This window comes from Drosophila navojoa, chromosome 5 (assembly GCF_054131105.1).
Source record: "Drosophila navojoa isolate 15081-1374.11 chromosome 5, UAZ_NAV_1.0, whole genome shotgun sequence".
Classification (NCBI taxonomy): Eukaryota; Metazoa; Arthropoda; class Insecta; order Diptera; family Drosophilidae; genus Drosophila; species Drosophila navojoa.
This window is the reverse complement of record NC_142893.1, coordinates 19,555,488-19,567,647: the sequence shown is the minus strand read 5'-3', so window position 1 is coordinate 19,567,647 and position 12,160 is coordinate 19,555,488. Positions and strand designations below refer to the sequence as shown.

Below are 12,160 nucleotides of genomic sequence, written 5' to 3'. Positions count from 1 at the left end.
TTTGTGTAATATAATTACATACATATATTGAATTAACAGTTGGCTGTTCGCAATTATTTCCTTTGAATCGACAATACTCGGAACTTGCAAATCGACTATCGATTAATGAAGCTATCGTATTTAGTTTTTATACTCGATGCCCGGAATAGATTGTCAACACATGGTTTGTTTATAAGTCAGTATTTCGAATTTCGTGTGGCAATGTGGATAATCTATGCTTTGGTGGTGCATATATTGCTACTAGGATCTATATTCGTTATATATTTTCGGTCACCCGTCATAGAGGGACTGGAACCACAGCCTAGGCTGAAAGGCGAGCCGCCTGCCGACCGCCTAGTGCTAATAGTCACTGATGGGCTGCGGGCAGAATCATTCTTTGCAGACAATTGCAATCATGTGCCACATCTGCGCGAGATATTTGTGAACGAGGGAATAGTTGGCATTTCGCGCACTCGCGTCCCAACGGAGTCACGCCCCGGACATATTGCGCTTATCGCCGGTCTGTACGAGGACCCATCGGCAGTAACCCGGGGCTGGAAGGAAAACCCCATTGAATTCGATACGTTGTTTAACCGAAGTGATCACACATACGCTTGGGGTGCTCATGATGTGCTGCATATATTTGAAAAGTTGGCTGATAGCGGCCGGCCAATGTATTTTGACTCCTACAATCATGATCTAGACTTCTCAGGCGGGATGACCTATAAGCAGGACGAGTGGGTGTTTGAAAGGGTGCGCTTGCTGTTGAATCGCAAACAAGAAGAGTTACGAAAGGCTAAGCGGGTAGTGTTCTTTTTGCATTTGCTGGGTCTAGATACCGCCGGACATGTACATAAACCGGGTACACGTCTTTTCCTCGAAAACCTCAACTATACAGAGCATGAAATATGGAAAATTTATAAGGAATTCGAAAAGACTTTTCCAGATCAACGGACAGCTTATTTGCTGACATCAGATCACGGCATGACAAATTCAGGTAAACATTCAATTGAATTGCTCCATCGGCTTTCAATATAACTGGCTATTTCTTTGTAGGATCCCACGGCGCTGGAGATCAGTACGAAACAGATACACCGTTTATGCTCTGGGGAGCTGGCGTGGCCCACAGCGTTTATGCTGGTATCACATTTGAAGCAAATGATGAGGGCCTGGCATTGCCACTGCGCGAAGTGGAACAGGCCCAGCTAACCCCATTAATGTCGGCTTTAATTGGACTCCCACCGCCAATGAACAATTTTGGTCGATTGCCGCTTGGCTTTCTGGGCACGGATGCCAAGTATGAAGCCATGGCAGCTCGCGCCAATGCATTGCAGCTGTTGGCCCAATATGTTCGCTTGCAGAAGCAGCACATGCGTGGCCTGTTTGCCCCAGTCTTGAATAGCTTCCACGAGTTGACTTCGGAACGAATCGCCGAATATGTGGGCTATATTAGTACGTCGTTTAAGCTGAACCAATTCGATGAATCGTTGGCAAACAGTGCTGTCGTAATGCAGTTGGCCCTAGAAGGAATCGATTACTATCAGGGATATTATTGCAACGTTATGCTACTGTCAACAACGGCCACAATTTTGGGTTGGATGTTTTATTTATATCGACTGTTAACTCAAGATGCTGAACCCCAAAAAATGGATTCACATAAGAATGATCACACATCCAAGATCACCGTTTGTCTATGGATCGCAGTTGCACTGCTGATTGGCTTCGTTGTGGTTCAACGTGTTCCGCTCGCCGTGAGTTTTTATTTGCTGCTGCCTCTGCCCGTCTGGATATTCGCACTGCGGCAAGTTCCAAGCAGCAATGAGGACCTCATCAATCTTCCGGCCTACAACCAGCCGGCAGTTGCAACTCCCACGAAGGCCTCCATAATGCAGTTGCTATTACTTATTGGCTGCGCTGAGCTGCTGGTCTTTACCTTTTTCGAGCGACGCCTGATTTCGCTCTGCTTTGTTGCGTTTGCTCTCTATAGCAATTGGGATACATTTAAAACGAAACGATCGTTCTACCTATGGCTGCTGCTAGTCGCTGCACTGGCTTGCTTCCCACTAGTTCCACCGTCCGTGGGATACCAGAATTGTTCCCTGTTGCTGGCTGGTATTCTACTCTTACTGTTTCGCCAATTCTTAAGCAGGGTGCAAGATAACTTCAAGTGGCACGGCAGGTGGTGCAATACAGCTATTTTGATAAACACGGCTGTGTGCGTGCATCTGCGTAACCAGCAGACAGCAGCGCCGCTGCCATTGAATATACTCAGCTGGCTCTATCTGGCGTATGCATTTGCCTCCATACTCCTCAGCAAGGAGACTGCTTTGGAGGTGCGACTGCAACACATTTGCTACAATCTGGGAACACTGTACACGATGATGTGCACGTCGTATGAATCCTTATTCGTTCAGCTGCTGGCCATCGAACTAACAACGTCACTTGCAGAGCAGCGTGCGCAAGTCGAGCCACTGCAGCATCAGCAAAAGAGCCTGCAGTCATCTCTACGCATAGCCTTTACGTTAATACTGTACACATTCTTCTCGCTCTTTGGCAGCGGAAACATTGCATCAATCAGTTCATTCGACCCGAACATCTCCCGCTGCTTTCTTAGCCACTTTGCACCGTTTGTCATCATGTCGCTGGTGCTGCTCAAGCTCCTCTTGCCGATTGTAACCAATATATCTATTGTTTACACGTACAGCGAGTATGCGCGGCTGCACGAACGGCAAATCTTCATCTGTCTGTTGCTCATCTGCGATGTCATGGGCTTGAATTTCCTGTTTTTGGTGCGTAATACCGGCTCCTGGATGGAAATAGGCTCTTCCATATCGCATTTCGTAATCATGGAGGTGACTACGCTAGTTCTGGTGCTTTTGGCTTACGTGTCGAAGCTCCTCCTTCAACTGACGTGCAGCGATCGTGTTTTGTCCAAACGGAACTAAATCCGAGCCAAAGCCAACAATATTTAAATTACTGTCGATTCTTTTAGTGTAAAAATTTCAATATTAAACTAGAACTTTGACCAAAAGTATTGTTACAAGTCTTAACAATCTAAATGAAGTGCATTTAGTCCAACGTTACCTTATTTTGAAAAATATCACCAAATTGATCTATGGTTCTCATTCCATTGTAATTTAGTTAAGATAAAGCATATTTAATAGGAGTAGTTGTTATGTGGAAATATATAAAAATTTGTTTTACCTATGGTGTATGTAATTGTAAACAAAACTGCCTAAAAACTCTCCATTTCAGCTTTGCGCTTGCGCTTCTTGAGTTTCTGTTTCACGTCGGGTGCCTTGCCGCGCACCACAGCCGTCTTGAGGCGCTTGGCCGCCTTCTTCCGCTCCTGCACTCCGGCCTTACGCTTCGCGGCCCGCGCTGGGTCATGAATCTTCTCCTGGGCCACAGCTTTGCGGCGCTCGGCACGACGCACCATCAGCTTGTTCTGCACAAGATTGCGCAGTTTGTCGTAGGTCTCGGCTCCTATGCGTTTGCGTAATCGGCTGCCCACTCGCAACGCCAACTGGCGCAGCTCAGGATCGACGTTTTGATCTTCTTCAGACATTTCGCGTACAAGTCCCTGCATCAAAGCTGGGGCCAAACGCGTTACCGCATCAACACTGAGCAATGTCGACAAACCCTCGATTAGGGAGAATAGAGCCGTTCGCTAAAGAGAAATTCAAGAATTAGCAATAGCCAGGGGTTTATGGTTGCTCTCACTTACAATGCGGGTGTCGTGTGGTGCCTTGGTTACCTCCTTGTTGATTAGGAAGCGTATGTTGCGTACCAGCCAATTTAGATTAATTTTCCCAGCTGGTACTTGCTCGTTTTTGGCAACATCTTCCTCCTGTTTGATGCTGAAAGGCACATCCCTCAGCATGTGAGCAACAAAGAGCAGAATCTTGACCAGCTCGTCAATCATTTCCTGCGCTGTCTCGCCCGGAATCACCTGGGCACACAGGTCTAGCACCAGGCTTTTGAGATCTTGCGCTGGCTGTCCGTATATGAATTCCAACACCTTGGCATCCTCTGCTTTTTCACACTTAATGCCCAACAACCGCTGGCCCACATACGCGTAATCATAGTGCGACAAAATCTGCGTTAGCAGCTTTGCAGCATTGCACCGTATCCAATTGTGCTCGTGCCCGAGAAGCCTCTGACTGGCATACGCTAGCTCATCCACTGTTGGCGCCAGTTCTTCGTCTCTCATCAAAGTCTCGCCACAATGCTCGAATATCTTTAGCAGGCAATACTGCAGCTGTATTACTTGATGGTCGACGTTGCGTTGTTGTTGCTCCAAAAGCGCCTCCGGGTCTTCAATGAGCAAACTCTCTTCATCAGTCGGTCCGCTTGATTGCTGAGAAGAAGACAGCAAACGGTTTGTATTCAATTAAAAGGCATTTACATTGAGGTTTCCTTACCTTTCGTCGTCGCTTATGCCGCTGCTTGGGCTCACTCACAGTGGGTGCCTCACGTCCAGGAGCACGTACGAATTTGCCAGCTGCGTCTGCGTCGCCCAGAGTTAGCACGGCGACCAGCGTGGGCAACACAAGGGATAGTCGCTCCGCGAAGCCTGCGCGCTCTGCTTGCACAAAGCGGGACAACAGCGCAGCAGCCAACTCGCGCACACCTGGCTTCTGGCTGGACTGCGGCGAGGTGAAGAATAGCATGGTTAGGTCCAGCAACGGCTGTCGCTGCAGCTTGGTGAGTCGCCCGACTAACGCCTCCAGAGCGGCGGCCACAGCTCGACGGCACCCGGTGTCCTCGTCATTGACCAAGCGCGTGCCCAGAGAGAGGTACAGAAATTCGGATTGCTTGGCCAGCAACTGCAATGGGAACTTGTTGATGATGGCGTGCATAAACTGAATGGCCGATAGCCGTCCAGCAGACTGCGTGTAGGCCAGCTGAACGGACATGAACTTGAGTAGCTGATCGACGCGCTTCTGTAAGGGGTACTCCATGATGTATATAAGGAGAATCGTTCGCGACTCGTCGCGCACATGATCTGATTGGGAGACAATGGACAAGTCGGCCAGGCGTTTCATTAGATCGTGCAGTGAGCGCGAGTCCACCTTGCGTCCCACCAGCGCCTTCAGCAGCGTGAAGCACATCGTTTGGCTGCTGCACTCGCCCTCCTGCAGTTCCTGCTCTACGTGCAACAGCAACTGCTCTATCTGATCGTCTGTCAGGGCATAGTCTTGGCACTTCCGTAACAGAGCCACTACCGCCTTAAAGCTGGCGCGCACCAGCTGCGCGTTTTCTTCCTGCCGAGTGGCTCCGAATGTGGAGAAGTTTTTCAGGATCTCAAACATGCGACCCACCACCGGGAACAGTTGCTCGGTGCTCAGTTCCGATAGCTGATACTCGCCCATCCAGATCGCTGTGTAGCACTTAAGTGCATAAGTTGTGGTTCGGGCGTGATTGCTGCTCAAGGCGTCCTGCAGCAGAGGCAGCAACGGATGCAGGAAGGGCTGATAATCCAGCTCCGCAATCTTTTTACGTTTCAGCACGAAATGAAGCAGCTCCAGTCCGAATTCAATCAATATGTGCGCGTTGGCTTGGGCGTTCGACTTGACCTGCTTGTTGCCAGTTGCAACGCTGCGGCGTCCAGGCGCTGGCTGCAGCAGCAAGCAGTCCGGCCGGGCCCGACGCATCAGCGCCTGTTGCTTTTCAGTGAGCTGCCTCTTCTGCGTTCCCGGGAGCAAGTCTGTGATGCTCTCCGACATGGTGCCGTAAATGAAAATCAACAGACTCTCTCGGGCTATGTGTGTGTTCTCCACGAGACCAGCCACAATCTTGGCGAAGCACTCCTGTATCTTTTGCGTCACCTTCCGCGAGTGGGAGCGCGCCAGGTGCTCCTTGAAGGGCATCAGCAGGTCCAGCAGACAGTTGTCGCGAATGTAGCGCGCCGCAATATTCAGGGTCAAATAGCTCTTGGCGCTGGGCTTTGCTTCAGGCGTATGCGCAACGATTTTGTCCACCTCCTTCTCGGCATTGACATCGCCGAAAATGTCGTTAAGCGCCACTTCAAGCAGGTTTTGCAGGCAATGCTCGATGTGCGCCGGCTGCAGTTGGTCACGCAGTGCGTCCAGCACCCCGTGCAGCGTCACCGACAGCACGTGCACCTGAAAGCCACGCGTGAGCAACGACTGCAGCTGCTCCAGCAGCAGACCCAGATAACTGCCGCCCAGGGTGAGCATGATCTTCTTGAGGATGTCTCGGGTGAGCATGCGGACTGATTTCAGGGGTGATCGCAGGAATGTGCACACCTTCATGAAAATGCCTGGCAACAGAGAGATGACAGATCAAAATCTATACACAACTATCAGCATCTATTAATATAGACATACCTGGCAAGCTGTTATCCAATAGCTCCTGTGGCAGCTTCTGCAATAGCTTGACCATGGCCAAGGCAATGGGCACACGCTGTATCTCCTCCTCTTCCCGCTCATAGCTCAGACGGCGGCGGTTGACTTTGTGCTTGGCGTCATAATTGGTCTTCTCGGTAATGGCTCGATTGAGTGTGGGCAGCAGGACACTGGTGATGGTGCTCATGACGCGCTTGGCCGCATTGGGTGCCAATGGTTGGGAGAGTTTTCGTTCCTTGGGTGGCTCCTCTTCCTCCACCTTGTCCTCATCAAAATCAATATCTGCGCTATCGTCAGGATCCTCTTCTTTAACAGATTTTTCCTCGGATTCTTCTTCGTTTGCTTGCTCAGTGTTCTCAACTGGTGTTTCGGCCAGTTTTTGTTTGAGTTGGACCAGAAAGGACGCGTCTGTATTTGCGTGGGTTAGATCGAAGTGGAAGGCATCGAGAATGCGCACCACCAAGCGCACGCATTGCTTCTGCTGGCCATGGGACAGTCGCAGACGCTGCAGATAATGACGCAGGACGGCGTGGTACTGCTGCCAGGGAAGCTGCTCGCACATGACGCCCACCGCCTCGATCGCCGCGTCCACCAGCGTGTGCTTGCCCGCATGTTTTTCACTTAACAAATATCGTGTGGCCAGCGGCAGTAAGAACTGGGTTAGCGTGCGCGCGCAGGGCGGAGTCTCTCGCCAACTGGCGCCCCCGGCTATGTTCACCAGTCGCTGCAAGCCACGTCCATGGCGCTGTGTCTGCAAATGAAGCATATTCTCAAAGAAATCCACCTCTGGGTCATGGGAGTCGGCCAATGGGGCAAGATCGCGCAGCACTTCATGTGCATTTGAGCTTTGGCGTGCCAGTTCTCCAAGCAGGCCAATGGCTTCATTTCGTGCGTGCTCATGGCGCTCGTCGCGCAGACAGCGCTGGAGCAACGGCAGCAGACACTCATCTAGCCAGAAGCGCAGCTCGTCCCTGCTGGACAACTGCTGCAGCTGGTTTGTGAGCTGCGGGAGCAACATCTTTAGCAGCTCGCCAATGTTGACGCGCATGCCCAAGTCCGAGTCGTGGCGCAGCATGTAGAAACAGTTGTAGGTCACCAAGAGGCCCAGTTCTAGGTCGATTGGCCTCTGATTATCCTTCTGCTCTAGCAGCTGCTTCAGTTCGGTCAGCGCCTGTAGCCGCTTGTCATAATCGGGCTGCTCCAGCCAGCGCTTGTCCCAGGCATTCAGCTGTAGGACAAAGCGCGCCCATTCCCGCACCTTTGTCGCAGCAGCGGAGAGCTCGGGCTGCTTTTTGGCCTCGTTCACTAGATGCTTGGCCATGTTTGCAAGCATCTCGCAGAGTAGCTTACGTGCCGGCAGGTCATGCACCTGCTCGAAGAGTGGCGCCAGCTGCCGCACATAGTTGTCGGGAGCGGGCACGCGCTTGCTCAGATTCGACAGCGTGGTTATCAGCTGGAAAACAGCTTCGGCACTCGCACCCGCCGCCTGTTTGGTGAAAATGGGTAGCAACAACTGTAGCAACATCTCACACGTTTCTGGCTGGTGCACGTGCACCGTCAAGAGGCTTAAGATATTGAGCTCCCTTTTGTCCAGCGACTGCTTGCCGGCTCGTTTCTGGCGCCAATTGGCCAGCATGAGCTGCAGCACGTCGGGTATGTACGGCTGCAGAGTCGCCAAGGCTTGCGGGCCATATTCTTCCGTGCTGGCGCTTTCCAGAAGTTGCTCGACTAGCTGCAGAAGTGATCGTCGCACGATGGGCTTGGATTTGTCGTTCAGGAGCAGAGCAATCAGATAGTGCATAATGGGTGGCGACTGGGGCGATGGACTCTGCTGCAACAAGATCTGATAGGCGGGCTCTCCACCCCACAGCAGCAGCAGCTTGAGCAGAGGTGTGGGCGTGTGTATAGAGTCTTGGGGCAGACGGCTAAGCCCTGGCCAGACAAAGACCTCGCAAACAGCCTGAAGTTGCTCCTTGGTCCACAATTCTGACATGTCCAACAGCTGTCCAAAGTAGTTGACCAACGTTTGCAGAGCTGCGTGTCGCACGTTCTTGTAGGCTGTCATCAGTTTGACAGCTTCGACGCCCTTGCCCTCGATCACCTGCTGCGAGACACTGCCCACCAAGAGCAGCAGCTTCAACACGTACAGCTGGAAGGCAGCGCTCAAGCGGCCCGCGAACTCCTTCCTTATGAGCTCCAGCAGATTGACAATTCGTTGTAGTTGACGTGCAGAAATTACAGCCGTGGGCTCAAAATGTGACTTTACGTATCCTGCCAGCAGATCGATGGGCTGGCTAGTGTACTCCTCGAAGCGTCCAAACGCCATTTTTAAGAAGTTGAATATCTCCTCCTCCTCCAGCTGGCCCAGAAAGCGCAGAATCAGCGTCTTGCGCTGCTGTCCACTAAGCTGGCGTTGGCCGCCCTTGATGAGATGGCCGTAGAGCACTCGCAGTATGTAGGGCATCAGCTCGGTGCGCTGTTGCGTAGTCAAAGTAGTTACATCCAGGGCAGTTAGCGTTGTCTTGAACTTGCCATCGTCGATGAGCCCCGCCAACTGTTGTTTCTGCTGCACTAGCGCAGCGGGCTGCTTGTATGCGGCCAGACAGTCCAACGCCAGCTGCTGCAGAGTCCCGTTGGGGCCAGCGAGCAGCTCCAGATAAAACTCACGCATCTCTGCCTCCCGGTGAAGTGCCTTTGGATTCGGCTGCGATACGAAACAAGCCAGCTTAAGCTGCAGCGTCTGAAGAATGAACTTAGCATGAGCATTGCGGGTCTTCTTCTTATGGCGATCAGTTGAGCCTCGTGTCATACTCGTCGTCGGAGTCTTCTCAGAATTTTCGTTTTCCCCATCGTCAACTTCAATGTCATCCACTGAAATAACCGAATGATAAGTACATAAGCTGTGATGATTAGAAAAGATATTGAAATGCTCACCGCTTGACTCATTCAAATTCCATGTGTGTTCGGTGCGCTCCAGCTGTGCGCGGTATTCGCGCTCCACGAACTGCAGGAATAGACGCACTATGTCCGCATTTTTCACCTCCGCAATATGTCCCAGCTTGGGAATACATTGCCACAGCAGTTGACGGTAGTTCAGAGCTTGCTGCAACGTCAGCTGTAGCTGCGCCTCATCCAACGGCAACAGCGAGGAGAGGGCATGGGAGTTGTAGCTTGGCTGTGGTGGCTGCTCCAGGGCGGTTGACTCCACATTGTAGTCAATGCAAGCGACCGTCTGTAGAAGCTTCTCCTTAAACAAGGTCCAGAACTCCTCTGTGGTCATGACCTTGACATACTCAGCCAGCAGCTGTTGCACAGGTGCCCATACAAATTTAAAGTTGTTGTACAACAAGCCGAGCAGCAGGCTGACAGCATGCTCTTTGTAATGCGGCAGCTGTTCGTATTGCTTAAACTGGGCTGCCGCCGGCTCCAACTGCTGCAGCTGCAGCAGTAGTTCTCGGTAATTGTGAACCGTGAGCTCAATGCGACAAGCGGCAGCAAAATATTCATAGGGATTGAGCTTGCCCTGAATGTTTCCCAGCAACTCCAAGCAGTGCGCTGCAATGCGACGGCGCTGTGCCATCGGGTCACTTAGTAGCTTGGACACAGCAGCTAAGCTATCTTCCGTTGCTTTAGGCGTCCAGTCTCCCTTACTCGTGTTTAGTAAGAGGAGCTGTAGACAGCCCAGAGCTCGCAAGTCGCCACCCACGAGTGGAAGCAAACTCTGCTGCAGCTGTGCGCGCAGCTCTTTGGGCAACTTGAACTTGAGCAGAGAGTGGGTCTGCAATAGCAGCAGCAGCAGCGTGCATTCGGGAGTATTTAGGGCCAGCTGATCTTCGATGGCTGACTTAAGACTGGCTTCCAGTGGCTGCTTGTTGAAGCCGCGCAAATGAGGCAGCAGCAATAGCAGCAGCAGTTGCTGTTCCTCGGTCACATCAATGCGCTGAATGTGCTGCTCCAAGTGCTGCTGAGTCGATTGTTGTTTCAGCTGCATGGGATAGGGCAGCCAACTCAATAGGCTTGCAGCGTCAACATGTAGTGGTCGTTTGTGCTGCACGATGCGGGCCAAAAGTTCGAGGGCAGCAATATCCTTGTGCTCCTCATAGTGCGCTACAACATGTGGAAGGACCATGATCTCAAACAACTTGTAATCCAGCATCTGCAGAATAAAGTCTGCGTACACTTCACGTGACACTTTGCTGACGTTGAGCTGTTTTTGGAGTATGCGACTGGCATCCAGCTGGTCGAGCTGCACCTGTGGTGCCTGCAACAAGCTGCTAACCAAGGTACTCAGCTGCTGCAGCGGCTCTGCATTGGCTTTCATATGACGATCCAGCAGCTTTAAGACAGTGGGCACCAAAAGCGACAGCTCTGCTACATAGCGACCGCCCTTATGTGTAATAAGTGGCAATATAAGTTCCAGTAGCTGAACCGTGGCTGCCCCGCTGAGCTCCTCCTTGGATATGGCAGCACACAGCTGTTGCCAGAGCACGACACTTTGATCGGCTCGCATAAAGTTGAGCAACAGCCCGAAGCAATGGCTCACAATGTCTGCGAGCAGTGACGTCTGGGCGTTGGTGTGGCTGCCATCGGAGTTGACTAGCAATTCCAGAACATGAGCTAGAAGATCTGCGGCACATGTGTGCAAGTGACCGTTGACCCCACGCAGTATCTCGTATAGCAGTCGTCCACAGCCATGCACGCTTTCCACCTGCTCCCGGAGCACCGTTTGCGGCACGTAGGCAAGGAAACGTGGAAAATCGCGAACATCTCGGGCTATGTAAGCAAAGCATTCAACGGCGAAGTTCGTCACGTGCTCTGCGTAATGCTGTTCGTCCAACAGCGGCAAAATCGCATTGAAGACGACGCCAATATTACGTTTCAGATAAGACTTTAGTGTTTTGAACAAATGAGCCAGACAAATTAGCGTCCACTCTAGTTGCTCGGCATCCTGAGTGTTCAGGAGGCATATCAGTCGATCTAGCACGCGCTGAAAGTAAGCATAGAACTCTTCACGGAGATCGCGAGCCAACACATAGAGCAGTTCCAGCAGTGGCTGTTGTGATAAGTTTGTAGCCGTGGATAGGCGCTCAAGCAGCAGATCAATCACAAAATTCTTCTGGTGCAGCAGCTGCGGCAGTGTGACTATCTTGCGACACTGCTTGCTGAAGTAGTTGTATTCTTCGGTGAGATTCAGCACGTTCCATTTCTGCAGTGTTTGTTGGAAGTACGTCTCATTATCCGCCTCCTCGAGCTGTTCATATTTGTGACCTATATGGTAGAGTGCCAAATGGCGCAAGTCGATCTCATTCACTCTATCGGTGAACGATTTGAACTGTAAGGAGACACGAAAATTGTTTCAAAAGGTCACAAAAAACCGAAAGCTACTTACGCGAAAAGTATTCGTGTCTTTTGATTTTTCTGTTATTGCGGCCATTTTCGTGTAAGATATTTATTGATTGCAAGTGCGCAAACTGTTCAAAGCACTCAGAAATATTTTTAAATTCAATTTGTTTTATGAGCGCAACACGTGCACGTCCATATTGTTTACAAAAAAATCTGCTATTGAAACTGTTCACTCCAATGTTATTTAGCATTAACAGTAACATAACCAGCTTGAAAAGAACTCGGTATCGATACTTAATCAGCTGTTCCGTGCAAGTGTTACTGCAGCTTGGACCGGCCTTTTATTTAACAATCTGGTCACTCTAGTTCACAACCAACTGCCGTTATTTATTTGGTGCAAATTTTGAGTGACTAAATGTGCATTTTTAATTTTTGATAAACATACCCACTTATTCTTTAACATACAT

At 50.9% G+C, this 12,160-nt stretch overlaps 2 protein-coding genes across 2 annotated transcripts; one reads left to right on the top strand and one right to left on the bottom strand.

Moving 5' to 3' along the window:
• The first annotated feature begins 98 nt into the window (after positions 1–98).
• Positions 99–3,190, top strand: PIG-N (Phosphatidylinositol glycan anchor biosynthesis class N). Its single transcript, XM_018106334.3, has 2 exons — positions 99–976; positions 1,036–3,190. Exons 1-2 carry the CDS (start codon positions 106–108, stop codon positions 2,922–2,924), a joined length of 2,760 nt encoding a protein of 919 aa, XP_017961823.2. The 5' UTR covers positions 99–105; the 3' UTR covers positions 2,925–3,190.
• LOC108654791 (small subunit processome component 20 homolog) lies at positions 3,116–11,931 on the bottom strand. The gene is made up of 6 exons (XM_018106333.3): positions 11,740–11,931; positions 9,285–11,682; positions 6,333–9,221; positions 4,404–6,265; positions 3,707–4,339; positions 3,116–3,649 (listed from the first exon to the last, which is right to left on the bottom strand). The coding sequence occupies exons 1-6, from the start codon at positions 11,782–11,784 to the stop codon at positions 3,215–3,217; spliced, it is 8,262 nt and encodes a 2,753-aa protein (XP_017961822.1). The 5' UTR covers positions 11,785–11,931; the 3' UTR covers positions 3,116–3,214.
• Between the last annotated feature and the right edge of the window lie 229 nt (positions 11,932–12,160).